Source organism: Echeneis naucrates, chromosome 6, assembly GCF_900963305.1.
Source record: "Echeneis naucrates chromosome 6, fEcheNa1.1, whole genome shotgun sequence".
NCBI classification, from domain to species: Eukaryota; Metazoa; Chordata; class Actinopteri; order Carangiformes; family Echeneidae; genus Echeneis; species Echeneis naucrates.
In genome coordinates, this window is record NC_042516.1 from 23,672,316 (window position 1) to 23,700,197 (window position 27,882).

The 27,882-nt window shown below is 46.3% G+C and overlaps 1 protein-coding gene and 1 long non-coding RNA gene across 2 annotated transcripts; one reads left to right on the forward strand and one right to left on the reverse strand.

Annotated features, from left to right (window-relative positions):
* Window positions 1–2,763: 2,763 nt before the first annotated feature.
* Window positions 2,764–6,680, forward strand: LOC115045309 (uncharacterized). The gene is made up of 3 exons (XR_003840873.1): window positions 2,764–4,948; window positions 5,084–5,186; window positions 5,367–6,680. It is a non-coding gene; the product is annotated as an uncharacterized LOC115045309 (long non-coding RNA).
* A 5,049-nt stretch (window positions 6,681–11,729) lies between these two features.
* Window positions 11,730–23,941, reverse strand: prdm1a (PR domain containing 1a, with ZNF domain). The gene is made up of 7 exons (XM_029505037.1): window positions 23,767–23,941; window positions 21,090–21,440; window positions 19,606–19,725; window positions 18,428–18,680; window positions 14,285–15,324; window positions 14,047–14,175; window positions 11,730–13,930 (listed from the first exon to the last, which is right to left on the reverse strand). Exons 1-7 carry the CDS (start codon window positions 23,791–23,793, stop codon window positions 13,340–13,342), a joined length of 2,511 nt encoding a protein of 836 aa, XP_029360897.1. The 5' UTR covers window positions 23,794–23,941; the 3' UTR covers window positions 11,730–13,339.
* Between the last annotated feature and the right edge of the window lie 3,941 nt (window positions 23,942–27,882).

The window sequence follows — 27,882 nt, forward strand, 5'->3', positions numbered from 1 at the left end:
AGGAAGAGCTGGAGAGACGGATTTCTGGAATTCTAAGTTCTATATCAGTTCGATACGTGCCGTAGATGTGTTAAAGAAGTTCTTTGAAAGTTCACAGGAAGCGCTGCTTTGAGGTTTTGGAGGTGTTAGAGGTGTTAGGAGAGGAAGTGCTGACTTTAGGTGATCAAGGGATCTGATGAGGATTCGTCCTTGGCACCGTTTCTTCAGGAGACCTCAGGCTAGACGCAGAACTCGCTGCAGGGACGACATGTCCCATCTGTTTCAGGGGTCTGGGATCCCCCAGGAGGAGCTGGGGAGAGGGAAGTCTGGAAGTCGCAGCCGAACTCAGATGAGCTGAAGAACCTGGATGGAATAAAAACGCAGCTCCTGCAGTCCAGAGGTTTCACTGTGGCTGAGATTTATTACACAGATTGTGGACCCAGTTTTAAGTTTTCGACAGTCATCTCATATTTTATCTCAGTTACCTCCACTTTCCTGAAAGTTGAAGATGAAAATGAAATTGAAAATATCACCTTCCTTCATTTAAAGGTTTTCGGTGCCAACAGCAGCGTTACCTGAGTAACGTTTGCAGTCATGCTCAGCTGAAGGAATTCACTTTAAATACCCATTTGGTCCGGCGGGAGTTCATAGAAACTATTTCTTTAACCAGTTAACTGCTGGCGATAAAGTACGAGGAGTTAACGTGGGCATTTGATCGGAGTTCAAAATAAGGAGTCATCTGTCAGACTTAAGGTGCAGGGGAGAAGCTGACGGAGACAGACTGAGCAGACCAGGACTGATGTGGCGATGCCGGACTCTGTCCTCTGTGGTTGAGAAGGAACGGCAGCATCGAGCCGTCTGGAGGTCTCTGACAGGTGACCTGGTGATGTGCTCGAGTCCCAATTCAACGGGGACGCCCTGAGGGACGCCCTGAGGACCCGGTCTACGGAGGGTTAGGGTGTCTGCTGTAAATCATGGCCATGCCGTTGGTTGGTGTGGTCGCACAACCACAACAACATATTTTAATTTAAACTGAGATGAAACAGGATTTATTTTTAAAAGTGTGACATTATTCTCATTCCTGTGATGAATTTTTGGATCCACGAAGCACCGAAGGAGGACACTTCCTTTGAGCGGACCGATCCGCCACTGATCATTTTTCTTCCTTTTCATCAAACCTCAGTCAGGGAAAGTGTCCGACTGTGTTGTGTGCTGGTTCAAACTCCAAGACCAAGTCGCCCCACCCCCCCCAAAAAAAAAACCATCCCCTCACTTTATCCGTTCCATAAAGATCATCTCTCTCATGTTTTATTGCTGCCACTCGCTCTCTTCATCTCTTCTGGTTAATTATCTGTTGGCTCTCGAGCTGCTGCTAATGAGACCACTAAACTGTCCTGTCAGACGGCCCCGGGCTGCTCTGTCACTGTGTGCGCGTCTGTGCGCGTCTGTGTGCGTCTGTGTAAGCCTGGCTTTGCAGAATTAAACTGTACAGTGTGGTGTGAGTGTGTAGATAATTACAGAGATCATTTATAGCCCCCCTACAGGTGTGTGTGTGTGTGTGTGTGAGAAGACGTCCACAGGAATTCGGCCTGTCTTTTCTCCCGCACCGCCAGTCTGCTCATTTAAAGCGTCTGTTTGTGTGTATGTTGTGTGATGTCATACATCATGTCATCACATCAGGCCTCCTCATCGCCTCTGACATCGCCAGGCATGATTGGAAGGACCGCGGCAGTTTTATGGCGTTGAGTCAGGACCCGGGCCTTGGCGTGGGGTGAAGTATGTGTTTGTGTGTGTTTGTATACACATTTCAGCTCTAGACGTAGAGAAGTGAGTGCTGTGAGTCTCTCGCTCTGTCATCTTGCTGACACAGGTTTATGGGATTTCCCGAGCTGCCATCCCTCCCCCGTACTGTACGACACACAGAGGGGGCGGGGGGACGTGGGAAATCGGGGGGGCAGTGAGGTGTTTGGATGGAATGAAGGTTAGCAGGGCTACATTTCCATCTCTGGTTGTGGTTCTTGTCTTCGAATCAGAGATTTTTCTGAGTAAAACGACGAGGCAGTTTTTTGTTTTTTGTTTTTCTTCTTTTTCCTTTTTAATATTCGAACCCGTCCACCATCTTGCCTGCTGAGTGATTTTAGTCAAAAGCACATCATCATCAGGGTCTTTGTGATTAAACCCAGGAGGAGGAGTCCTGCTTCAGCGGTTTCAGACCAACTGCACAAGAATGAAGAGCAGCTATTCGATACAATATTCATTTTTTTGTTTTTTTAATTCTCTCCGTCCTCCGTGATGTTTCCATCTTTGTTTTTTTTTTTTCTCACAGAATTAAAAGAAAGATTCAGGTTAATATTCTGAAGAGTCTGAGAAGATAAAGCAAAAATTATTATTCTTGATTGAATTTTTTTTTCTCACATCCAAACCTTTGGCAGCTGATGTCAGATAATATTGAAGTCTATGGGGAAATGTCCATCCTCCTCCCTGATGAGTTTATGGTCTCAGTCTTCAACACAACATGATTTTTCATTTCATTTTTCAAACGAGGCTCCATTTAGAGGGAAACAGAACGGGTTGGTTCACCGTCTCCTCCTTCACAGGAGGTTGTTTTTAACTTCTATTTTTGATGAAGTTATGACGCCACAGCGGGTTGACACCCGGCTCAAAGCTGCTGGGCATTTTGGGGACGTTGTCCTCATGTCCCTCCAACTTCGACCGTCCAAAGGCCTCCATAATGGTTGACTGCTGGCTGTAAATTTGTCACAGGCGCCAGTGTTTGCTTGTCTCTGTTGTTGCCCCCCACCCCCCCCCCTTCCTCTTCCAGCGTCAGCTGGTATCAGCACGAGGAAGCCGGGAAGATAACGGACAGACGGTTTCAGAATACCAAGATGGCTGCCGGGTCGGCCATCCAATCAGATTTGATCGTTAAACCTCTAAATAATCGATATTTGATTGTTGTGCTCTCCAATGCGTTGGTATGGAAATCCCGTTCCCTCCAGGCTCACGCTCTTATCTGGTAATCTGTCACCAACAGTCAACATCAGCATCAAACCGTGTTTTTACTCTGCAGTTTGTTTACGTCTCCATAACAACCACAAACACAATCTTCCAAAAATAGACAAAACTTTACTGGACAACTGATCTCCAACCGATTCCGCGAAGCCGTAGCGAGAGAGAGAGAGTCCCACGCTTTAACCATCAGCCCTGACCACAAAGTATGCACTCCGACATCGACTCAGTCTCCTACTGTCCTGGCTGATTTCATTAAACACACACAGAAACACATAGACACACACGGATGCACATGGACACACAGAGACACACACTGTTGCTCTGAAGGCGTCTCAGGGGGCCGCTGCAATCTGCTGAGAACCGAGATCAAGAAGATCAACAGATGAGAGTGATTAGTGATGAAGAGGAAGTCATGAGTGTGTTCCCCCTCTGAAGCTGCAGACGCACACAGCTCAGACTGGGACAGAGTGAAAATGACAACATGCTGTACTGTGAGTGTGTAGGAGTGTGTTCCTGCTGAGCTGAAGTGCGACTGTGATGATACAGTAGAGATGACAAAAGGATGAACGCACAAATAAAGTAACGAGATGAAATAACCTGAGTGAACGACAGACAACAATAACACACAGCTGAAAGCACAAAACTGCAGCTCACCTGGTAGAACTCTGGAGGTTCAGCCCGCTCCTCGTCTCCAGCCCCAGATGAACGCTGTTCAAATGAGGCGTGGATTATATGTCCACATGGCCTTCGTTCCTGCGTCGGCCCATCTAGTTTTAATAAGGCGTTGGCTCCTGTTGATGGCTGGAGAATCTGAGCTCATCTGTTACAAAGTTCCTTCATGCAGAAAATCAATGAGAAAAAGTCTGCATTTGGCATTTTATTGATTATTAAGGAGGCTATAAATGCTTTATGGTCTGTTTCCCTCTAAATGGAGCATCATTTAAAAAAAAATCTACATCATGTTGTATTGACGACTGTAAACTAGAGACTGAGACCATAAACCATAAACAGGGAGCAGGAGGAACTTTCACATTTTCCCATAGACTTCAATATGAGACTGTTCTGTCTATTCTGTTTATAATTTGCCCGGAAGGTGAAACCTTAATCTGCATTAGAAACGTCCATCAGCAGCGAAGTTGAGCAGATAAACGTGGCCTGAGTTCACCTTCAGTCCGTCTCACTGAAGGCTCATCCAAGAGCTTTAAAGGAGTAAAAAAAGAAAAAGTACATGTGCACTTTTTAAAGTCCATCTGGCAGTTTTTGGTGTGTAAACAAAGACCTGATCGTATCTATTTAAAGTTCCTAATAAATACCTACAGTCATTTAGTAAGCACAAGTTTGCTTTGATGGAAATCTGACACTTCCTGCACGTCAGAGACACTTTCAGATCACACGTCTGCAGCTCAGGAAGAATCTATGCACGTCTCAAAAATCCATTTATGACGACGAGAAGTCAAACAGATTGGTGCAGTTTTTTATTTCGGCAGCCGAGAAACTAAGTCTGGTCCAAAGAACCAGCGAGTTTCTTTGTCTCCCTGTTCCGGGAAGTGTGACACACACACACACACACACACACACACACACTCCTCTCTGTGGTTCTGTCTGAGAGGACGGAGGGATGGACGTCCATTTTTAACGAGAGCGACAGCCTTTGAAGTTTGTAATGATTCAAAAAGACACGGTACACTCGTTTCTCTCTCTCTCTCCCACACACACGCACATATCAAATGTCTCTCGTCCTTTCTTTTATGCCGTCCTTGAGAAAAGCTTTAATCAGTCGTCCTTGTCTCTCTCTCTCTCTCTCTTTCTTCTTCTGCCCATCAAACCAAAAACTTTGCAATAAAACTCCAGAACTACACAACTTCCCCTCCAGCCTCAACACTGCAGAGCCAGCACGGGACCAGGACTGAGGCCTGAACCAGTTGGAGGATCAGTCAGCTGACAGAGGGCGGGGGTGAGGGTGAGGGCGAGGGCGAGGGCGAGGGCGAGGGCGAGGGTGGGGTCCAGCCTGGACGGGTCACAGTGCAGCTTTTGGAAATGTTGGAAAATCAAAACAAAGAATGTGTGTCAGCTGACCGCCTTTCTCTTTCTGCAGCGCTTTAACGGCAGCTGACTGGACTTTGGCATCCCCCAGCAACTCAACGCACAATTTATTGTTGTGATGTCATCAAGATTTCCCGCCGCTGGTAACAAGAAAGGTGAGGCGTGTCCACATACTTTTGGCCACATGTTACTCTGTACAGTCACAACAGGAGTGCAGATATTTTTTCCTGGTGATTTTCCTGGTGTTGTGTTACTTCCAGTCATCCTCTTCCAACTCTCTCTCACAAACACACACAGACACACAACCTGTTATTAACCCTGTCGCCCTCTAATAGGCAGGTGCTGAAGAGAGAGACTGACGGACACACAGAGAGCGAGTGAAGGACAGGAAGATGTGGACGATGGCGGTTGGTTGGCTCATGCTTTGATCTCACACACACACACACACACACACACCATTATTAATAGCTGCTTCGCCTGGAGGTCTGGACATCGAGTTGAACTGCTCGCTGGCTCCTGACTGGCTGCAGACCGTCTTCACCCTCAGATGAGCTCATACACACAATAATAGACACACAGAGAGCAACAAAAGTTGTTGTTGACTCACTCTGTGTCCATGTGGGAGGCAGATCTCAGATCAGACTTAAATTCTTGTGGGTTGTCTGCAAAGCTCTGACTGGGCCTTCAAAATATGGGCCAAGATTTAAAGCCCATTTCTCTGAAGGATTAAAGGTCCATAAGGGTCTAAAGGGCGACCTGCATGTGGTCTGAATCATAGATCAGGTTAAAGTATCAGAACAGCTCAGCCACGCCCTAAACCCCGCCCATCTGGACTCACCATCCAACCGTGGAGCAGGCAAGCTCACGATAACTGGTAAAGACTTCCTCTGTTACCGGGGCAACAGGGTGGAGAAATGGCGACGGGTGATCGGAACGATGTCGACGTGTAGAACATGTGGAAGGCACGCGGAGACGAGGTGCAGGCGGGGCGGCCAAGATGGCGGCCTTCTGCTGAATCACCGCACACGTGTGACCGCGCGTGTGTGAGACAGGAACGCGTCATTAACGGGGACGTGTGACTGTGTTGTGACAGAAAGGGTCTCTGGTTCACTCCAGTTTTTGGCCTCATCCTTTCCACAAATCAGGATTCACAGAATTTGAGCCAGGACGTCGGCTCCAAATGTTAATCTAGTTCAGATTCAGCTCAAATAAAAACCACCTTCACCCGAACAGTGAAACTGTCCAGTTTTTATTCTGCAACATACCAAAATAATTAAGCCGCTGGACGACTCCTTCGGTTTTGAGTTCCTGTGAAAAACGTGTTTTTCTGTTTGATTTGATAAAATTATGATGAAATAAAGCTCCCTCAGTAACGGAGCAGCTTCCAGAGAGCTTTTTACAGAGCTTAGGCTTCTTGAAGTGTCCACTTTATATTTTTATACCAAAAATATGAATAAAATAAACAACCAAGGCCACTCCTGGCAACTTTCATAGAAATTGGCGGGGCTGAACAAACCTGAAACCTTGGGCACTTTAGCAACTTGAAGTTAGCATTAGCACAAATGCTAGCATAACCAGCATGAACAGATGGAGGGTACGTCGCTCAGTCCGGCCTCACCGATCACAAAAACCCACTCAGTACAGAGAGCGACTGTTAGCATTAGCACAGCTGCTAACACTCTGTCGGCCAATAAATATCACAAACTACACTAACTACACTGAGAAAGTGTTCACAAGAAAACATGCTAACTATGCTAAACATTCAAGAAAAATAACATGTAATGGCAGAAAACATTCAGAGTTTAAAATTTTAACTTTAACTCAACATTTAAGTCAGTCTTGTAATCTGTTGTTTCTTTTTTGGAAATAAAGGAAACAAAATGTGAAGCAGAGGCCTCAAATAAATGAGCTTTTATTTATTTATTTTGGCGACATGAGGAATTCCTGGAAGTTTAACAAACACCCACTTTTGCGTGAAGTTTGTGAATCGCAACAGGAGAACTTTATAAAGCTGCTTGGAATATTCGCACAAAGAGGGGGAAGACCCTGCCCACCAACCTTTCCTGTCCCTTCAAAGATCACAGTTTCAGGTCCGTTATCTGTCTGCATCTGCCTTCTTTCTTTTTTTATCAGATTCATCTCAGGACTTTAATTCAGTCTGTTTCAGTCCGTGTCAGCTTCCTTCTCTCTCTAATTTTTGCCAGATATTCATAACAATCAAACCATAAAAACCATCAGTGACGAACAGTTTGAGCTGAAATTGCTGTCGGACGTGCCAGAAATGAATCCCTGCCTCGTAATTTAGACAACCAAGAAACGATTAAAATAATGTAATCATGAGGTCTTGAATTATTTTTCCTCCATCTGAGCCAGACTCTTCAGGGAAAAAGCTCCGTTTACATCGAACTCGTCAGTGAGCTGTTATTTATGGGCCGCATGTTCTCGAGCAGCGCTTGAAGGCTCATGCACTCGCTTCCTGTCTCGGCGTGTGGGACATCTCTGACTCGCTCACACACCTCCATGTTATGGCTGTCTGATGTGGTGAACGCAGACCTGACGCTTCATACTGGCTGCTTCATGCTTTCAAGTTGAGCAGCAGAAGTTTTGCAGCGTAATAAACTTCCTGACATCACTTGAACTCATTTTTGGATTTTAGAACACGTCAATGTTTTTTTGTTTGTTTTTATTCCAACTCCATCTTACTTTTTCTTGCGTACATTTTTCCTCACACAAGCAAAAAGTAATTTCAGAAACAATTTGTGGTTCCAGGTGATTTTTACGTGCCCCGTTATTAACAGCGTTCACATCTCCCCTTCTGATTCTGCATGCCGGCTCATCATCTGGCAAACATTTTGTTCAGAAAGTAAATCTATACTGTAGAAGTGGAGAATTTGCTGATACAGATGGATCCGTTTGTAACGTCCCAAATCACAACGGCCATTCATTCCTCAACTGACTGCTGCCGTCTATTTTCATTTTAATATTTAATATTTTGTAATATAACCCACCAGATGCTCCTTCTGGATCTGGACCAGTTCTGCAGCTCAAGCAGAAAAACCTGCTGTGAGCCCATAACAGAGCAGCTGATTATTTTTTTTTTTACTGTGTCGTAAACACAAATAAACAATTTAAATTGATCTATAACCTCAGTGAACAAACACAACACAGAAATCATTTCCAATCATCGTTCCTACATATGACACTCTCACCTATTGAAGATGAATGACCTGCTTTAAATTTGAACAGACGTGGAAATGTCACTTTGCAGAACTCAGGTCCTTGAAAACGTGGCGTGTCAGTCATCGTAGCAGTTATAGAGACGTATCTGTGTGGACGGAAACAGACCAACATGTCGCTAACAAGCCTAAAATGACACCATGTGGGAGTCGTGGCTGTGGATGAAAGGTTTTCTTGTGGAAGGAGACGAAGGCCAAAGGAGACAAAAACAACAAGTCAAACATCTTTCTTCTCTCCAGCGAAGACAAAGAGGAAACCATTAGCTGAGGAAGTGAAGCTCTTATTGGTGACAGGCTGCAGCGGGATTTATGGGAAATGTGGTTTTCGTTTAGGAAAACATTTGGTTCCCAATCGTCTCCGTCATGTTCTGATTGGCTCGGGACATTCCTGCAGAGATATCTGAGTCAACGTGATTACGATATGCCAGTGCTTTAACATCATCTGTCCACTCTTGGCCGATTAAATCCGAAAAAGGCAGCGGCTTCTTGTCAAACTGAGTTTCGAGGAAGTCGGTGACCCTCGACAGAACGGCGTGATGATGCTCGGCAATGTGTTTACGGTAAAACAGCTGCTGAGGACATCAGCCGCTTTCCGAAAATGTGCTGAGTGGCGTCATTCTGGAACGCAGCTTGGAGGAGGCGGGGTGTGTGTATATGAATGTGTGTGGGTGTTGGACGGTTTGTTTGCTTTGTGGATTAGTTGCGAAACATTTCATGATTCAATTAATGTTGAGCTGAAGTTGCTCTGTATGTTTATGTATATTTCCTGATGTGTGAATGAGAATGTGTGTGTGTTCTCTCTGAAATGAGTCCAGCAGTGCTGAGACGTTCGAGGGAAATCTGATCAATTTACCGCCGTTTGGAGTTTAGTGACCAAAGAAAAGAGCTTCTTCTCTTTCAATGCCGGGAACAAAACTGCTGTTCTGTCTGAACCAAAAAACATATTTTTCTCCATCATTAGTTGTGTTGTTGTCTTTTTCTCCGCTCACGTGTGCTGTTTTCAAAATGAATGAATATGCAGGCTATCTGTTTAGTTGTAGCTTTATTTTCCAGTAATTAATCAGGGTGCCCCTCCCAACGTTATAACGGTGTTTAATGTGTTTTCAGTCAGACTCTCAGACTCCAGTGAGGTTTCGACTTTCTGACGTCGACATGGACACTTATGGCTGCCGACCTGGACTGGTTTTGGACCAGACAGGGAAAAAGGGCAACTTTGTTTGTCAGTTTGGCTGAGTGCAGGGAGTTTCTCCCCTCAAATCACATCGAAGTGTGTTAAATGAACAGAGAGGGAGAAGAAAAACAAGCACGGAACAGCAGCAGGTTGTGTGTGCCGCAGGGAGCTGCAGGTCTATTACACGCATGTGGACGACAGGAAGTACCGACAGTCAGAATTCCTGTTTCAACCACATGGAATCTTTGTTTGTTTGTTTGTTTTTGATGCGGATTCAGCCACATCTGCTGGCATTGACCTTCATCTGAAACCGTTTCTAAAAAACCGCATTTCCTCTGAAACAGCACGCAGGTGGAACGGTGAATATCAACCAAGTGTCGGATCCGATGGTGTCACTGTCGAGGCTGCCAAAGAACGAGTTCGGGAAAACAAATAGATTGTTACACAACACTGTGCAGAAGACGAAGCAATGAAAGATCGACCCCGAGAGACTGCTGGAATGAAACAACACATCAGGACCAGCCTGCAGGGTTGAAATTAAACTGATTGCATAACCAGCCGCTGCCAACGATGTTGAAATCGGGCACACATTCTGCACTGCAATTAAAACAAGGCCTTTGAAAGATGCATCAGGAAGAAACGGCGGCGGGGCCGCAGCGACTGAAACTAAGAGTGGCGAGTCTCTCCAGGTGGCCGACCGTCACAGTTCCAAGCTTTTTCTAAGTGACCAAATTTCATCGTTGTTGTGGAACTTTCTTTACATGAGTCATTTTCTGCTTCTGATTCTCTGATCACGTATCAGGTTAAATTGTGGAGAGGACGACGGTGAAACTGCCGAGCTGTCATGTGCAGAGAAGATATTCGCTCTGGAGTGGAAACCCAGTTTCTTTTAACTCTAAGTCCTGGGTGTCTCTTTTCTTCCAAATTGTGGGGACGTCACCACTGAGAATGATGTAAGAGGTAAAATTTTAAACTTTATCAGAATCTGTGGGGAAATCAGATCGCAGAGAAGCCATCCCCTCCGCGGAGGGCGGGCCCAGCGTTTCGATATGTGCCTCTTGAGCCACCGTGGGATATCCCCCTCCCCTCGCCTCCCCCAGCGGCGCTAGTAGTCCTCCTCCCCCGGTCAGAAAAGGTCTGTGAAACCCCGGCGTCATGGCACTGAGGTAGTGGAACTCGCTGTGTCAATGGATGACTTGAGAAGTTTCCCTGATAGTAATAATAAGATTGAACAAACAGGAAAGAGCCATGCTGTGTGCAAAAGTGAAAGATGCTGAGTCAAAGGGTGGGGGCGCGCCGAGTGTTTTTAGTCGGGTGATGAGGTAACGGATTAATACCGCTCGCTCATACAGAGACTCGTCTACTCTCTCAGGGATCTGTATAAACATGGAGGCGGAGGCTGTTCGATCACTTCCTCTCTGACAAGCTCTGAAGAGAATGAGCCAAGTTTTGAAATTTAAATGTCGCACGTTGACTTAAAATATGAAAATCAGTGAAGAGGGGGAGTTACGTGTTAATGACAAAAAAAAAAAAATCTCATTCTGTTTTTTCTTTTTTAAAGTCGTTCGCTGAAGATCACACTAAAGATAGAAACACTCATCTTCAGCTCAAAGGAAAACGCACAAGGAGACTGTTTTGAAGTCTATGGGAAAATGTCCCTCCTTATATTGAAGTCTCAAACCACAAATTGTTCTTGATTATTTTTTTGCTCCTAATGGGATAAATTTCTATACCCTGGTTGACCGCTGACCCCTGATCATGTGAGATAAGAGACGGAGCGGCGTTCCCGTTTCCTGCTCCGGTCTTAAAGCGCTGTGCGGACCGGGACATAAAGATATATGATGTTCGCTGCCGCCTCGGTGGTTAAAGCTTCTAAACCTGATTCAGGATCTCCATGTGAGCGTTTATATTTAATATTTATGTGCCTTCCATTGTGAACTGATTTGTGTTTCGCCCATCTTGTTTTTTGTTTTTTGTTTTTTTTTTTTTCATTTAACCAGGAGGAAGAACCATTATTAGAGGAGGTAGAACTGACCTGTGCTGTGCTATATCTTGATTGGCTGGTACAGTCTGTCAATCAACAATGGCCCCGCCCCCTCCTGCTCTGTGTCCCTCTAAATGGAGCATCACTTAAAAAATTTGCATCATGTTGTATTTCAGACTGAGACCATAAACTCATTTTCCCATAGACTTCAGCCTGATGGTGCTCAGATGGATTTCAGGTATAAGGCTTGTTAAGTCTGTTAAAACAAAACACAGGAAGAACAAACAAAACACGCAGAGCCGCAGAGTTCAGATCTGATCAGTGAACATTTATATCATAATTTACAATTTTTGCACATAAATAAGTATGTAAACCAGAATGTAAACAGAGACGGTCCGTTTTGGGGGGCGGGGGGAGTTTAAAGCGGTGATCAGAGACAAAGAAAAGCTTTGGTCAGAAAGATGAAGAACATTAACATTAAGGTGAGTCTTAATGCCATCAAGACCAGTTTCAGTCATACACAATGATGAAGAGTCAGTTGGGGGGGGCAGTGCATAAAAGAGGGCCGAGGTGCTTTGGTATAGGCCAGTTCATCATTGAGACAGCGGACAGTTGAAGACGGGGGCGGGGCTTTTTGTCCCCTGAAGTATTAACAAATGACAAGAACAACAAAACAAAAATATAAAAAAAAGAAAGAGCGACAGCGCTAAAGAGCCAACACTTCATCGTCATACACACACAGTTCATCTTCCTTTCTTCAGAATGATGCGTGAGTCCTTCCGCCTCGCTGTTTTCCTCCTTCTAAGTTTGAAATTAAAGACACAAACTTTGGTAACTAGCGTCACGAGTGAGTCCCCAAAGTCCAAGGATGTTCGCTCACGTCCCTGTTGGTTGTTGACAGACGGGAAAAACGAAGGGAAAGCCGGAGAGGCGGCTCTTTGGCCTCCTGTGTCCGTTATGTGCTACATGTTGAGCGGGCGGCGCCGCTCCGCTTCTGTTTGGTTTCTTCTTCTTCTTCTTCTTCTTCAAGTAGCAAAAAAAAAAAAAAAAAGCAAAATAAATAGAAAGCTCCTGCCTTCAGCTGCTGTCCCGTAAAACACACAAACACTCATATCGTCGCACGCACACTGAGGTAACTGTTGTGAAAAATATACAAAAAAATGCCCTTTTGTTTGTTTCATTTAAATTAAGTAGGCATCAGAAACGGCAGACACTCTTTAGGGAAGCTCGGCATCATGGTTGAAATAAAGCTAAAAAAAAAAAAATGGAACTAATTTATGTGCCACACTTTGGCAAGTTCTTCAACCCTTTTTAAACCTGCTGTACTTCGTTTTGTTTTGGTTTAGTTCTTCTCTTTAATTTAAATAGATTAAACCCTGAAGAGTAGACACCTCTGCTTCGACAGGTCAGAGGTCTGCAGGACAGATGGAGGCAGAAAGAGAGTGAATATCTACAGAAAAACGGCCACAGAGGAAACAAAGTCAACAGACACCAAGTCTTTTACATCGATTTCACCCTGTCAGTGTAACCATCAAGTCCACTTATTGCTTTTAAAGACAACAAATACAAAATATAATAAATTAAAGAGATTATATAACAAACTAATTGATCAAAAAAACAAAGACAGACATCTGAAAATAGAGACCAAATAATACAATAATGATAATAGCATTATATTAATTACATTAAAAATTAAGTCCTGGATAGATGATTGTCTCTAAGTATAATAAAACATTAAGTAGTCATGGGACAGTGTCTCTTGTAGCCCTGAGTATGTGAGTCCCTGATAGGTTGAAAACCTGACGCGGTCGTGATCTCACTCCGGATGACCACCATGTCGATCATTCTTTATTTACAGCGGTTGCTCCTGGCAACGCAGTCCACTGTCAGTCAGGCGGCCTCCACGCCAACGGTCATTTAAGCGTGATCCTCCGACTCCTGCTTGACAGTGATGTTGGCAGGAAGCGGCAGGACGGGGCTGCTGCGCCGCATCTTGATGACCGACGTCTCCTTCGGGGACTCGTACGCGCCGTAGCCTGCAGGCAGAAGCTCGGTGGGGTCGCCCTTGCGGTGGGGATGAAAGTGGGAGGACTTGAGGTCGGCCTCCCTCCAGAGCGTTCCCAGGACCTGCTTCTCCAGCATGGCTTCAACCTCCACCCCTCCCTGCAGCTGCTCCAGCCGCTCAGCATGCTCGCTGATGTCAAAGCGCTCGATTTCCTCGTTGGCGCGGTGCATCTCCTCCAAGGCAGCCGGGCTGCTGGAGCCAGAGCTGGCCGCCAGGCAGTAGCCCTTGAGGTGAAGTCTCAGGCTGCACAGGTGGATGTAGTGGCGATGGCAGTGGGGGCATTTGTGCGGCCGCTCGCGGGAGTGCAAGCGCTTGTGCAGCTTGAGGTGGACGAACTGGGTGAACTTAGCCGGGCAGAGTTTGCAGTGGTATGGCTTCTCCCCCGAGTGCAGACGAAGGTGAGTTTTCAGGTTGCTGGTGCTGCTGAAACGCTTGTGACAAACCTGCACGAGGAGACACGACAGAGGAAACGAATGTCAGCGACTCGCAGTGACCCGATAATATCAAATTTGTCGGCCTGAATGACAGAAAGAAGACCATCTTCGGCTCTACCTCTCACCTGGCATTCGTGCGGCTTCTCCCCTGTGTGGACCAGGTAGTGTTTCTGCAAGTGGGCCAGCTGGGTGAAACCTTTGTTGCAGGTCTGACATTTAAAAGGCCTCTCTCCGCTGTGGACTCTGAGATGAACCTGTAAATGGAATGAAAATTGTGTTTTTAGGCAAGCTCGGCTTGACCAATCATCAAAAAAAACATCTTTTCTGAGTCTGCCTCAGACAAGGCAGCGTGTCGAGTCTCACCTTCAGGTTCGACAGCTGCCCGAAGGTCTTGCTGCACACGTTACACTCGTACTTGATTTTGCCGTTCTGCTTCTTCAGCGGGTAGGGCAGTGATTTGTAGCCCGCTGAGCCTGGACCTCGCTTCACTTTGGTCAAGTTGATGGCCTCCTCATCGGCGCGGTGCTCGCTGGGATTGCCCAGCAGGGCTGAGGTAGGCTTGGTGGGCATCCGCTCACTGGGAGGTGCAGTGCCCGCGGTCGGAGAGCCGCTGGAGGGGGCGCGGCCTGGTTCATGGAGGTGAGGGTGCCCGGGGTAAGGGTGCTGAGGCCCCGTTTTGTCCTTCAGAGAGGTGGCGACTGAGAAGGCACTGGTGGGCCCCGGAAGGAGGAAGTCTCTGTGGGCGGAAATGGAGGATGGGTGGACGGGGTCGATCAGGAAGCGCCTCGCTGCTGCGTCGGAGGGCAGGAGGGACATGAGGCTGCTGTGAAGGGGGTGCATCCTGGGAATGATGCCTCCCACCGTGGGGACGCCACTGCCAGGCAGAGGGTAGTGATGGGGCAGCAGGTAGCGAGAGTAGGGAGCTCCTGGAGAGTAAAAAGGTGAAGGGAGTAGGGCAGATGGTGGGGAGTAACCGGGGTAGGAGCTCAGTCCGGTGGGATAGAAAGAAGCTGGGGAAGGCACGGGGCACGCGGGGCTGCCCTGGGGGCTGCTGTCTGGGCTGCTCCTCGCCGATGGGCTGGGTGTAGCTGACGATTGGTTGCCTGGCGAACGCGTGGCAGGGTAACCGAGCTGGTGGGGCCTGAAAGTGGGGTAGAGGGCACGAGGATACAAGGGGCGCTCGGGGCTGTCGGCGCAGCACGGGCGGGTGGGGAGCGGCCTGCTGGGCTCCCTCTTGGCAGATGAGGAGGACGAGGTGCTGTTGGTGCCGCGCAAGATGGAGAGGACGCTGTGCTCCCTCTTGGGCGGCGTGGGGGTGGCAGCAACCGGGGAGGGACTGGACGCTTCAACCAAATGCTCGTCGCCGCTCACCTGCTGCTGCTTGACCTCCAAAAGGGACTGTTCTGTGGAGACACGAGGAGACGAGGTCAGCGGGAGGTCACAAAGACAAGAGAGGGTCCTCCAAAATACATTTAAAAAACGTTTAAGTCAAGATTGGAATTTTCTCTAACAATAGAAAGACTCATATTCCTTGAAAGACTCACTGTGTGTGTGTGTGTGTGTGTGTGTGTGTGTGTGTGTGTGTGTGTGCGCAGCAGAGTGAAGGAACGCCATCAGTAATTCAGTAGACCAATTAGGTTGACAGATTTGACGAACGAGCATGAGGGGAGGGGGGGTGGGGCCAAAAGACAGGAAGTGAGGCGTGACAGCTGCCTTTGGGCGCTGTGTGTGTGTGTGTGTGTCCATGAAATCAAGATAAAATCAAAATGGTGGCAGACAGACGGGACTGATGGAAGGTTTCCTGCTAAAGGCCTCCACCTGCCCGCCACACACACACACAAAGGCCATTTGTTGACTTTTCTACTTTGGTGAAACCCCCACACACACACGTGCACTCTCTCACTAAACACACACACACACACACACACTCTTTAGATAAAGCTCCTAAACTTCCTGGCTGCTCACGTTTAGTTTCCTCCTCAGTCACTCACACCTACTGTCTCCTCTGCATGATGAAAGAGTGGATTAGGAGGAGTGCGCTCACTCATATAAACACGCACACACACACACACACACACACACACGCACACACGCACACACGCACACACTCTAAAAGCCTTGAGATGTCATCTAGCAGCACATCTCGGCTGTTAAACGGCTTCAGTTGGTCCCTTAAAACGCCGCCATCTATTACCTGTAAGCTCGTTTACTGCCTAGTCAACGTTTTACCATGAGGTCGCCCAGAGGGGAGTGTGTGTGTGTGTGTGTGTGTGTGTGTGTGTGTGTGTGTGTGTCATTATAGTAAATCCTGGGTGCCAGCACTGGTGAAATTTTCTTGACTGATTCACTCTCTCTCACACACACACACACACACTCAGTGACCTTTGCATCAGTAGTATAGCAGCAGTGTAAACACTGAGGTTATCAGCGAGCCTTCCTCCTCCTCCTCCTCCTCCTCCCTCTTTTTTTTTTTTTACTTCCAGAAAACAAACAGGGCGGCCATCTTGGAGATATCAATCTGTCAACACGGCCCTTCTGCCAGGAAGTTCAAGTAGTCAACAGAGGGGGTGGGAGGCAGCTCCACCTCCACCTCTCCCTCCTCCACCTTCTTCTCAGCTCGTTTTTAAGTGGCAAATATATCAGAGTGAATGACCCACACACACACACACACACACACACACACACAACACAACGCACACTCGCACAGTGTGAGCTTGCATGTGCTTGAGATGAAAAGAGCGGGTGTGAATGTTTTGGTGTGTCTTTGAACACAACGTGCATACACACATGGCTGACAGGTGCTTTCAAGTGCTAACACTTGAAGAATGCTCCACAACTTTGGAAAAAAAAAAAGAGTGAAGAAGAAGAAGAGAAAGTGAGGGAGTGAGACTGCGGTGCACGCTCAGTCATTTTTCTCTCACAGACTCACACACACACGCGTCTGGTTTTACTATGACTGTGCTGTAAAGACCTAAAATCCCAAAAACACAACGCAGCAGATCGGAGTTATCGTTCTGCTCTGGAATACAATTCAGGATGTTTTCTGGTTCATTTGCGACCTGAAAAAAATATTCGCACATTTAAATTCCAGGACGAAGGAAAAGCCTGCAGTGAAAAAGCGTGAATCAGCTGTTTGGTGTCAGGAAACAACACTAACTATGAAAAATGTGTCTTCTGTATTTTCTCTGTTTACACTTTTGCTATTTGCATCCAAAGTTTTTCACTTCTCCTTCAACACTCGGAGATCAAACATCAGTTTAAATAACTGGGTTTAATTCTTTTTTGCTTTCTCTTTTTACCTTTCGCCCTTTTAACCTCATGCAGATGTAGATGAGGGTTTTCTTGGTTTGACTCGACTAGGTAGATTTTACTTTAGTTTTTTTTTTTTTAATTCTTTTAAACTTGTTGTGGGTTGCACTAACGGCCGGAAAAGGTTTAGAAAGTTGAAGTTAAGGTTTTTAAAAAAAAAAAGAAAAATAAGGTGAAAAAAATCTGCATCCGAGTCAGAGGCAGGTCAACGGGAGCCTGTGGGGCTAAATGACAGAGGAAGCTAATTAAAGACAACACACTATACTGTACACACACACACACACACACTGGCTGTGGAGGTGGGGGGGCTGGGGGTACCCCCTGCCTTTTTTCCCCCCCGGGCCATGCGCATTTTTCCCCAGGCAGTGGAGTCGCTCAGACTGGAGCTGCTGCTCCTTCTGCCACCTTAACTATTGCTATTAGCCTGCAGTCACACCTGGAAACCCCTCGGCTCTCTCTCTCTCTCTCTCTTTGTCTTCCTCTTAGCTCTCTCGCTCTTTGATCAGCTCGCTGGATAACTGTTGGCTGCCTTTAAACCACTTTAAAGAGTTTTCAGCTCAGAAGAGCTTTAACGTAGTCCAAATATTGATTAGTGCGTATAAGATTAATTTGTGTTGTCAAACATTTATGTGATTCTTCGGGAGGAGGGAGAAATCTGACGCCAACTTTTAGACGTTTTTCCCATAAAAAGGTCACAGTCACACAACACGCACACAACACACACACACGCTGTCTCTGGTTCTTTTATTGAGGTAGAGCAAGTGTGTGTGTGTGAGCTTTCATGTTAAAAGCGGGTTTTTAAGTATGTAAGACTGGCATTAGGGGCCATATCCCCCTGTCTGTGTAATTACACTGTCACTGGCAGACACAAACACACACACACAAATACAAACGATGGCACTGACAGAGATGAAAGGTTGTCGGTTGTGTGCCTCTGTGTGTGAGTGTGTGTGAGATAATGACAGGTTAATGTTCAGAAAGGAAGGAGACACAGCTACACTCAAACACACCGTTAGGCTTTAACAGTGGCGACAGGACACACTCAAGACGCACACACACGCCTACGTCATCTATTGATTTCAGGTTTTTCATGTTAGCAGCTCAGAGTGTGACACATTTCATAAAAATGTCCTGTCTGCGGAAAAGTCTTCCCCCGACTTCAAAATAAGGACCTCTGACACAAAAAGAAAAACTCACTGAGTTTCTGCATCATCAGCTCTCCTGACGGCGGGTAGTGGAGGCGTCGTGCGAAGTCGTGGCAGTACCACACGAGCAGCTCGGCGCCAGCTGGAACGGGCTTGACCGTGTAGAAGTAAATCTCCATTCCGTTCTGACACGCCGCCAGGTTCTGCTCCGCCGCCGAGTGGGCCGGGTTCACGTACCGCATCCAGTTTGAGCGGGTCTCATCCAGGCCGTCGACGAAGTGGTGGAACTCACCGTCTGTGTAGATCTGATGGGAAACATGAGAAGTTCAACATTAGTTAAAGATAACTCCAATAAAAAAGGAAATGGAAACGGAGGTTTTAACAAACTAACCGTTCACAATTAACCCTTTGGCTAACTTTTAAATAAATGAAGAGACTCACAAATAAAAAATGTTGAGTATTTTCTCAAGAAAAAAAGAATTTGTTGAATCACTAAATGAAACGATCAATGGGAGAAATTACTGCATTTATAAGGAAATAAGAGTTAACCTGGAAAAATAAATGAAAAATGATGAATAAACGACGAAGAGTTAAACACACTCGTCCTCATCTTTCCCTCCTTCCTCACCATGTTCCTCCTGTCACCTTCATCGCCCTCAAACGAAGACACACTGAGTTGTGTTGATGATGATGAGCAGCAGATCGTCTTTTATACAAAACTCCTCCCCCTCTCTCTTTCACTCTCTCTATCTCGATCTCTCGTTTTGTCTTAGCTCATTGTGTGTGTGAGAGAAAGTGAGATGTGAGCATGGAACACCTCTGAGTTTGTGTGCTTGTGGTTTTGTGTGCGCGCACACACACACACACACACACGTTGTGTAGGCAGTGGTCATGTCAGTGGTTTGTTAGTATGTACTCTCACTGTCAGTTACCGGTAGTGATGGAGGTGAGCGTTTTCTGCCGAATGGCGACTGTGTGTATGTGAGAACGTGTGTGCGTGTGTGTGTGTGTGTGTGTGTGTGTGTATGTGGACTTACAGGAACCACAGTGTGACATGTTATTTGTGTAAAGGTGACATCACATCCCCGTTTTTCACAAGCCCAGTTTCCTGTTCCATTGACTGACATCACAGAAAGGGGTCCCTTTGGCTTCTGAGGAAGTGTGTGTCTGTATGAATGTGCTATTTCCATGTGTGTGTGTGTGTGTGCGTGTGTGTGTTGATGCACTCACCCGCCAAAAGTACTTCCGGTTAGCATCTCGGGGGACGCTGTCAGCCGTGTAGATTTCGCCCACCAGGGGCCCAAAGCGAGTTCCTTTGGGGATGTACTCTCTGCTGCAGACACCCACCACCTACACAGACACACACAGACACACTTTGAAGTGGATTGTTTGTGTTGCTCTTGTGTGCGTTTCATCTAAAAATGACACAAATCGTAATAATCCGCCGTTAAAACAACAGATGTGACGCCGTTCAGCCAGATAAGAAATGCTTCTGACCACACAGGTGCAGACCGTGTGTGTGTTTGTTTTTGTACCATTGTGCGCTTCCATCACTGACATGTAATCAAGCCTAATTAAGTGTAATTGCATGTACAAATTCAGACGTACAGATACACACTATTAGCCATCTGTCAACAGAGACGGTGATTAATGAGCCGACTTCACGCTTCACTTCGCCGTAGAAGTGTGTGTGCGTGCGTGAACGTGTGTGTGAGGAGAAAAACTGTAAAATCTCCTCTTTCAAATCTCTTTCTCTCTCTCGCCACACTTCCACTTGCCGCCACATCAAACCAAAACCGCTGCCACTTCGCATGCTTCAGGGGGGAAACAGCCTTTTTTGTATTCTTCTGATTCAGTCCCAAAAACACAACATGGGAGGAGGAGGAGGAGAAAAGTGAGGGATTATGGGTCGACTCCAGCCGTGGATGATATTCGTGCAGAACCCACGCAAACAAACGCTTTTCCCAAACCCTCTTGTTCCCTGGTGACGCGGGAAATCCCCACGTCCATGAGTGCTTTTTTGGACTTATTAACAGGCTTCACAATGCTCCCTCGCTCTCTCTCTCCTTTGATCACAGCTCAGCCTTTCCCTCCTTCCTCTCTCTCTCTGTCAGCTGATAGTGTATCAGCTCCCTCTCTCTCCTCATCTCTGTCTTCAGTTTCCTCTCTGATAAGCTCCTGATGAGAAAATCTATGCCATCACGTTTTCTAAGAATCAGTCAGGAGCGGTCAGAGGCGACCTTTTGACTCTCAGTCCAGGTCCAGGCGAGGACTCGCAGCTCAAATCCAGTTTTCTCAGGAAAGTGAGTCAAAGATCTGACCCGACCATTCGGCAGCTTTAACGTGGGGCCGCCTGATGAACGCTGCCCCCTGCCAGGGGGGAGCGGTACTGCAGGAGGTTTATTGACAACCGGGGGGTTCGATGGAAGATGATGACACACAGCAGGCCTCCTTCATCATCACACCGCCACAGACGATGAATGAGTTTTAATGGCTGATGAAGACGCGGCTTATGTGCACATTTCAGCTGCAGTGTGTGTGTGTGTGTGTGTCTGTCTGTGTGAAAATTCGGCTCCAGGCCTTTCACACACGAATTGTTTTCTCTAATGTGTGTCTGTGTGTGTGTGAAGCTTTACTTTGAGACGCGACCCCCTCTTCATCACATGACCCGCTCTGACTCATGTGTGTGTGTGTGTGTGTGTGTAGAGTCTGACCTCCTTGCTGTCGGCCGGGTGTTTGAAGGTCAGGTTTCGGGGCAGTGAAGCTTCAGCTCTGGTTGTCGACATCATCGCAGCATCACTGTCTGGCCCCACCTCCCACGCCGTGTCCTTGACGATGTATGTGCACTTCTCCTCAAACTCCCCCTCCGTCCACTGAGTCATGTCCAACTCCTCCATCTCCATCTCCACGTCCGTGTCTGTCATCGTCTCGGTCCCGTCTGAGCCCGAGCCCGAGCCCAAGCCAGGGGCGGCAGAGGCCATCTTGGGTCCGTGGTGCGAGTCGGCGTCCTGCTCCATGGTGTGCGCCCCCTCACTGGTCAACATGGCCGAGCTATGAGAGGTCGCCTTGGAAAAGAAAGAAAGACGGATTCATTTCACAGTTCATTTCCTTTCATCAAAGATTTCCAATCAAGCAGGAAAATTAATTTTAAATCAAGAAAGTGAGAAAAAGAGAAAAAATGCAAGCGTAAAAATAATTACAATGGATGAAAGAAAGAGAAGAACGAGGACGAAAGAAGAACTTGGAAAGAGGGATGACGAGAGAGAAAAAAGAGGAGAATGGGGATTATTATGTATGGTGACTCAAGAAGGAGGGGGGTCTGACTAATGCTGCTGTCACACACACACACTTACACACGGACAGGAAACTGTCTTGTCAACGTTTTACAGCAAATATTAGAACACAAAACTCTCATTCATTCATCCATTACCCAGAAATAATAATCTCACTTTTTTGTAAAAAAATTGTAAATGTGTTTTATTATTAATTAACATAATTGGAGGAGGAAAAAAAAAAAGAAATCTGTTGTCGTCACATTATTTCCTTTTTCCTTCACATCTAAATCACAGCGTCGCTTAAAAAAATCACATAATAGAGATGAAAATGATTCTCTGGTTCTCTGTAAACAGGCGGCAGAATGATTTTATGTCCATAAATGGCACAAGTTGAGAATTTGATCAGATGTGAGAAGGGAGAGGAAGCCGGAGAGAGAGATCCGTGAGGAGGAGACACAAAACGGGACAAACTGAACCTTCGTACGTTTTTCTTTGGTTTGTTTTTTACACGCAGAGAAAATGAGCGTTTCTGTGTGGAGGAGAAAGTTCAGTCCTGGTGGATTTCTCCAGACTCCGGACCTGAAACCTCCCGAGTCCTCCCTCTGTGTCCTCCCTCCTCCCTGTCTCCCCCTTGGGGTTGAAGCCAGAGGAAGGAAATGCTGTCTGTGTCTGAATGAAGCTAAAATTGGAAGCAGAGTGGCACTGCAGCGGAACCGGCAAATCATCCTGACTCCCAGCCTGTGTGTGTGTGTGTGTGTGTGTGTGTGTGAGTGTGTGTCGGTAATGGACAAGCAAAGGAGGAGGAGGAGGGGTGGCGGTAGTGGTGATGGTGGTGATGAGGAAGGGAGCGCCAAAACTTTTCCATTTGTGGGGGGTGGGGGGGGCACAGCAGCGCAAACAAAACTTCAAACGTGATCCCACCCAAGACAATCCCACACACACACACACACACACACACACACACACACAGATATCCACTGCTGGGACAAACATGCTACTCGTCCCACGCAGACGAGCGGAAAGCAGCAGATCTTTAGTGACCACACTCAGATCTGTGAATTCTTTTGCAGCCACAAGAAAAAAAAAAAAAGACGCTCTCTAAAATAAAATACAAAAAAAAAAAAAAACAAGACGCTTCCACCTCATCTGGTTAGTGACCAAACAATTTCACAATAAAAGCCGTTCAGGAGACACACAATTATATGAGCGGTGAGCTTCACTTTGGCATTTTAACAGGAGAAATGCTGCTTTGGAGCCGCTGCACAGAGAAGAACAATAAAACAACATATCTTCACTTTAACATTAAAACTTAGACTGAAGCTAATTCACATTGAATCTTTATCTGAGCTGAAAATTCCCCCTGACAGCGGCTGCAGCTTCCCCCACAGGACAACAGCACCTCCTGCTCTAATTTCACATTTAGAAAAAGAATGATCAGGCCAGATATGGAAATCTGTCTGAATATTTCAGCCCTCAGCATAACTCAGAACTTTCTTTGCATAACAGCTGCAACATCGAGAACTAATAGTGAAACCAAGAACCAAGAAACAATTCACATCTCATTTAGACCAACTGAAAATATAAGAGCTGAGTCTGCACACAAGCACAGGAAATTTCAAAATAAGGTCCAATTTAAATAAGAGTTCAACCACCAACCAAACGGGCGAGAAACAAAAAGAAGACTCACCGACCTTTTTTATTTTAATTCATGGCTTTTTCTTCTTTGGACACTTTTTTTTCTTTTGGATAAATTTGTCATCTTAAAATTAAATACTAACCCATTCAAAGTCTGCAATAAAAACGAAGGGGGAGCAAACTTGGGAAAACACAACAAAGTCTGAGTTAAAGCGAAAAAAACAGCGTGGCATTTTTGTAATTTTTTTTTTTCCAGATTCAAAATTCAGAAATAAGGAAAGCGCTGCGGATTTCCAATCAGAAACCAGCACCTCAAAGGTTACACAAAAAAAAAAATCATTTAAGCAAGCATTTAATTAGATTCATTTACATTATTTTTTTTTTGCATAATCTGAACACATAAATTGCTGAAATCAAAATTTAAAGAAGTTTTTTTTTCTTCTTCTTCTTTTGGTCAAACAGAAAAAATGTTTGTACTCACCGAGTAACTTTGGTCCCATCCACACATAAGGACGACCGGTCTGATCCCCTGTGTGTGTGTCTGTGTGTGTCTCTTTGTGGGACAGGTGCAGTTGTCCCCCTCTGTCCGTCCTGCTCAGTACGCTGATACTCCACAAAGTGTGTGTGTTTGGGGGTGTGTGTGTGTGTTGATTCAGGTCCTGTTTTCAACTGACTCAGAAAAGCATTAGCTCTGAGACTTCTTTGGACAAGCCCCGCCCCCGAACCCTCCTCCTTTCTCCTTGCCCCGCCTCCTACTCCTCCTGTCTTTGCCCCCCCCCGCCTCTTGATACTTCCCTCTCTCTCCTCTCTCACACACAACCACATATGCACAAACACACACACGCACACACACACACACACACAAACTTTTCTTTGCGAGGAAGCAGCAGCAAGCGCTTTCACCTGAGGCTGTGAGCTGCACACACACACACACACACACACACACACACACACACAGACACACACACACACACACGCATATTCGCTTTTATCTGCATAAAAAACTTTGTCATTGTCATTGTTGTGCATAATGTGTGTGTGTGTGTGTGTGTCTGTGTGTGTGTAAGGGGGGTGTTTGTGGAAATGTCTGTTAACAGTTTCAAAGACGTAAACAACATGTGTGTGTGTGTGTGTGTGTGTGTGTGTTGGGGGAAGCGTTGAGTCACTGTCACAGGATGTCCCTCTTCTCCAGGAAAACACACACACACGCGCACACACACACACACACACACACACACACACACACACTTGTATTGCCCTCTAGGGGGCAGGACTGTTCTGCCCTGGCTGCTTTTGCCAAGAAACCTTGAAGTCTCTCTCCTTTCTGGTCTGTCTCTCGCCCATCTCTCACCCAGTTACTCTCGCTCTCCTCCTTCCTTCCTTCGTCTCTCTCGCTCTCCCTCTTTCTTCTTCTCCTTCCCTTTCCCTCTCTCCTCTTTCTCTTTTACTTTCTCTCTCGTTAAAACGATTTAATCTCACATCATGTTTGCTCTCGTCGACGGGACAAACATCCTCTTTTCTCCATTTCTAACCCGAAACATTCAGAATCAGCTCGACTTCAGCTAATTACGGAAACAACAAACTTTCATTCTTCCATATTTTCCAGATAAAAACTCAGAGATCAGAAACATCCAGGACTGATCCAGATTGGCTGTGACGTCACCCACCGCAGCAAATGGGAGCGTCCGACGCAGAGACGTGACTGTCAAAGATGGCGGATGAGAATGGAGCTCCATTCAGACAGTCATAAAAGCAAACGTAGACTTGAAGTCAATAGGAAAATAAAAAATTGTGGCTTTTCAGTGCAGATTCTCTATTTTAAGGAGGAGACTCTAAAGACGAGGTGACATTTCGGAGCCGCTGTCTTTTTTACTTTTTAACGATATAGGTATTTAGATCAAATGTTCCTCAAAAGAAATTAAATAGCAGTGTACATTTAAGATTCGTCTCACAGGTCTCGTTCACCCTTTTCTTTTTTTCACAAAAGCTCACTAACACTGGAAATTCCCGTCTAATTGTCGCCCCCCACCCCCAACTCCCTCAATTTACCTCCTACTCACTCGCCTTCCCTCTCCCCTCCAGCCCTTTGATTTTCTCACTGTTATTTACAAAAATGATTTTCCAGACTGATTTCTCTCTTCACTCCGGCAATCCCTCTCTTCTACAAAATAAACCGATTTGGGAAAAAGTCCCTGTTCTCATTCCTGAAGTCTTTTAAGGCCCAAAGAAAAATCCACATGAATCAAAATCAGAGCCTAACAGAAGAAAGAAATAAAAAAAAAAAATCACAGAAAATTAATTTTAATAGGTTGAAGGGAAATTTTAATCTGGAAATGAAATAAAATGAACGAACACAGTTTAAGTTGTTCCAAAGAGATAATTTAAGAAGTAGATACGAGTCAGCGCCTGAGAACGGGAATGATGCTTCGACCCGAGCACAAGGCGTCAGCAGCAGTCTGACAACCATCAGCATCACAAAGTTAAATGAGTGTGAGTCCGTTTGTGTTTTCTTTTCTTCCTCTAATGAAGAACAATGATCAGGAAAAGAAAACAAGCAACAGGAAGAAGAGAAGAAGAGAGAGAAAGAGAGAGAATGAGAGACAGGACCTCCCTCTCTCTCCCTCTCTTTGGTGACAGAGGGTCTGACCACATCACTCGCTGCCTACTGCTTCCTGCCAACGGACGACCCTGACACACACACACACACACACACACACACACACACACACAGACACACACAGCTGCAGATCTGTCCCACAGCTGTCGGACATGTTGATGCTTTGCAGCTAAGCAATTCCTCCCACTGCAAAACAACCAGAGACTTAAAGAACACATGGCCTGATAGCACATCAGTCGGCTGCGATGGGCATAAAACCGTGCACACACACACACACACACACACACACACACACAGTCATACGTGTCACTATACATTCACATGCATTGCATTCACTTTTGCATGATCAATAAGTCTGGGGGGGGGGGGGGGGGGGTGCTGACAGAGCTTTCAAGTGAGTGCATGTTTCCCATTTGCATGAGAAGAGTCCACTGCAGTGACATTTTTAACCAGTTATTATGTTGTTGACTTACACTTCTGAGTGTGTTGTCAAAATCTGGTGGAGCCTCTGTAGACGTCGATCATCAATTTCTCCTCAGCTGTTCTGATGACCGAAGAGAAACGGCCTCGTGATGATGATATATATATGTAAATATAAATGTGACACTGTCCAGGATCGTGATGTTAACCCAGAGACGGCGACGTGGGCAGACCAAATGGCTGACCCTCCCTCAGTCTGGAGACAAAGACAGGAGAAAGGTAACCCTCTTTGGGTTACGCACGACTCTACGTTTGACTTCCCGACAGGAAGTCGACCTAATTGGCCACCAACAGTGGTTCGGTTCAGTGAGGTCATCCAGCCCCGGAGCAACAACTCTTAAGAGGTAAATTCAGACCTACCGGTCCCCAAAAATGTCTTTTGGAGATGAGTGGTAGTTGGGAGGTGGGGGGTGTAGCTGGGGGGGGGGTGTATCAGGGTAGTTTTACCCCCCTCCACAACATGCAGCACTGAAGTCACATTGAAATGTGTCTTTTTGTTTTTGCGGTGGCCCTGCATGCATGCCTTCAGGAGACGGGGGGGCACAAAAGACGGCCCAGAGACCTCCTGGGTCTCTGTTAGTTTAACAGAGGGCCTCTATCACTCACACACACACACACACACACACACACACACACACACACTCTTTAACTTTCTACCCCGCTCAACAATCACAGTGTGTTCTGCTGCGATCTCCGTTTCTGAGTGAGAGCGTTTTAAAATCTGAGCTTTGAGGATCAGAGTAGGGAAAGAAGGATGGAAGGAGAGGAGCTCTGGGTTCTCCAGGTGGGATTCACGCTTCCTTCTCTGGGGAATTCAACCTGTCACTTTGGGATGCAGCACCTGGTCTCTGGTATCGAGTCCTGTAAAGGAGCGTGAGCGGAGTTTCACCTCGTTATGATGAATGAATGTTTCTCACTGTGTTCAAAACCAGAAGAGGCCCGTCGATGAAACATCGTCCTCGTGGTTTTGGAGTAAAAGTTCTTCATTTCTTGAGTGAGAAAAAAACTTTGTCTGTCTCAAACGGCGACAGTGGCGGGTTGTTCTTCCATTTTTTTTTTCCTGATCACCAAAAAGCGTCACACTGATTTGTTTGGTTCTGTTTGTCGGTGTGGAGCTGGAACAGGACACTGAGCTTTTCTCTGCATGTTTTTGTCTCTTTTGAATAAGCAGATATGGATCTCAGCTGCACGACCTGGTTAGATGGCAGATAAATAACAGAGGTCGCTGAGTGTGGACCGACATTAGCCTCAACTCGATGATCAAACATCAACTGGAGATGTTTTTATCTCCTGATGAGGAAAACAACAACTTCTTTGGAAGTTTAGATGCACACAAACACACAATTACCCAGTTTATCCTGATAGAGTTTTTCCTCTCCTTAATCTCTCCCTCTCTCCTCCTCTTTCCACCCTTCCCGTCTTCCCCCGTCCTCTCCTCTGTCTCTCCTTCAGTCCCCCCCCCCAGCTCCAAACATTTTAATTGCAGCCCACAGGCCATTT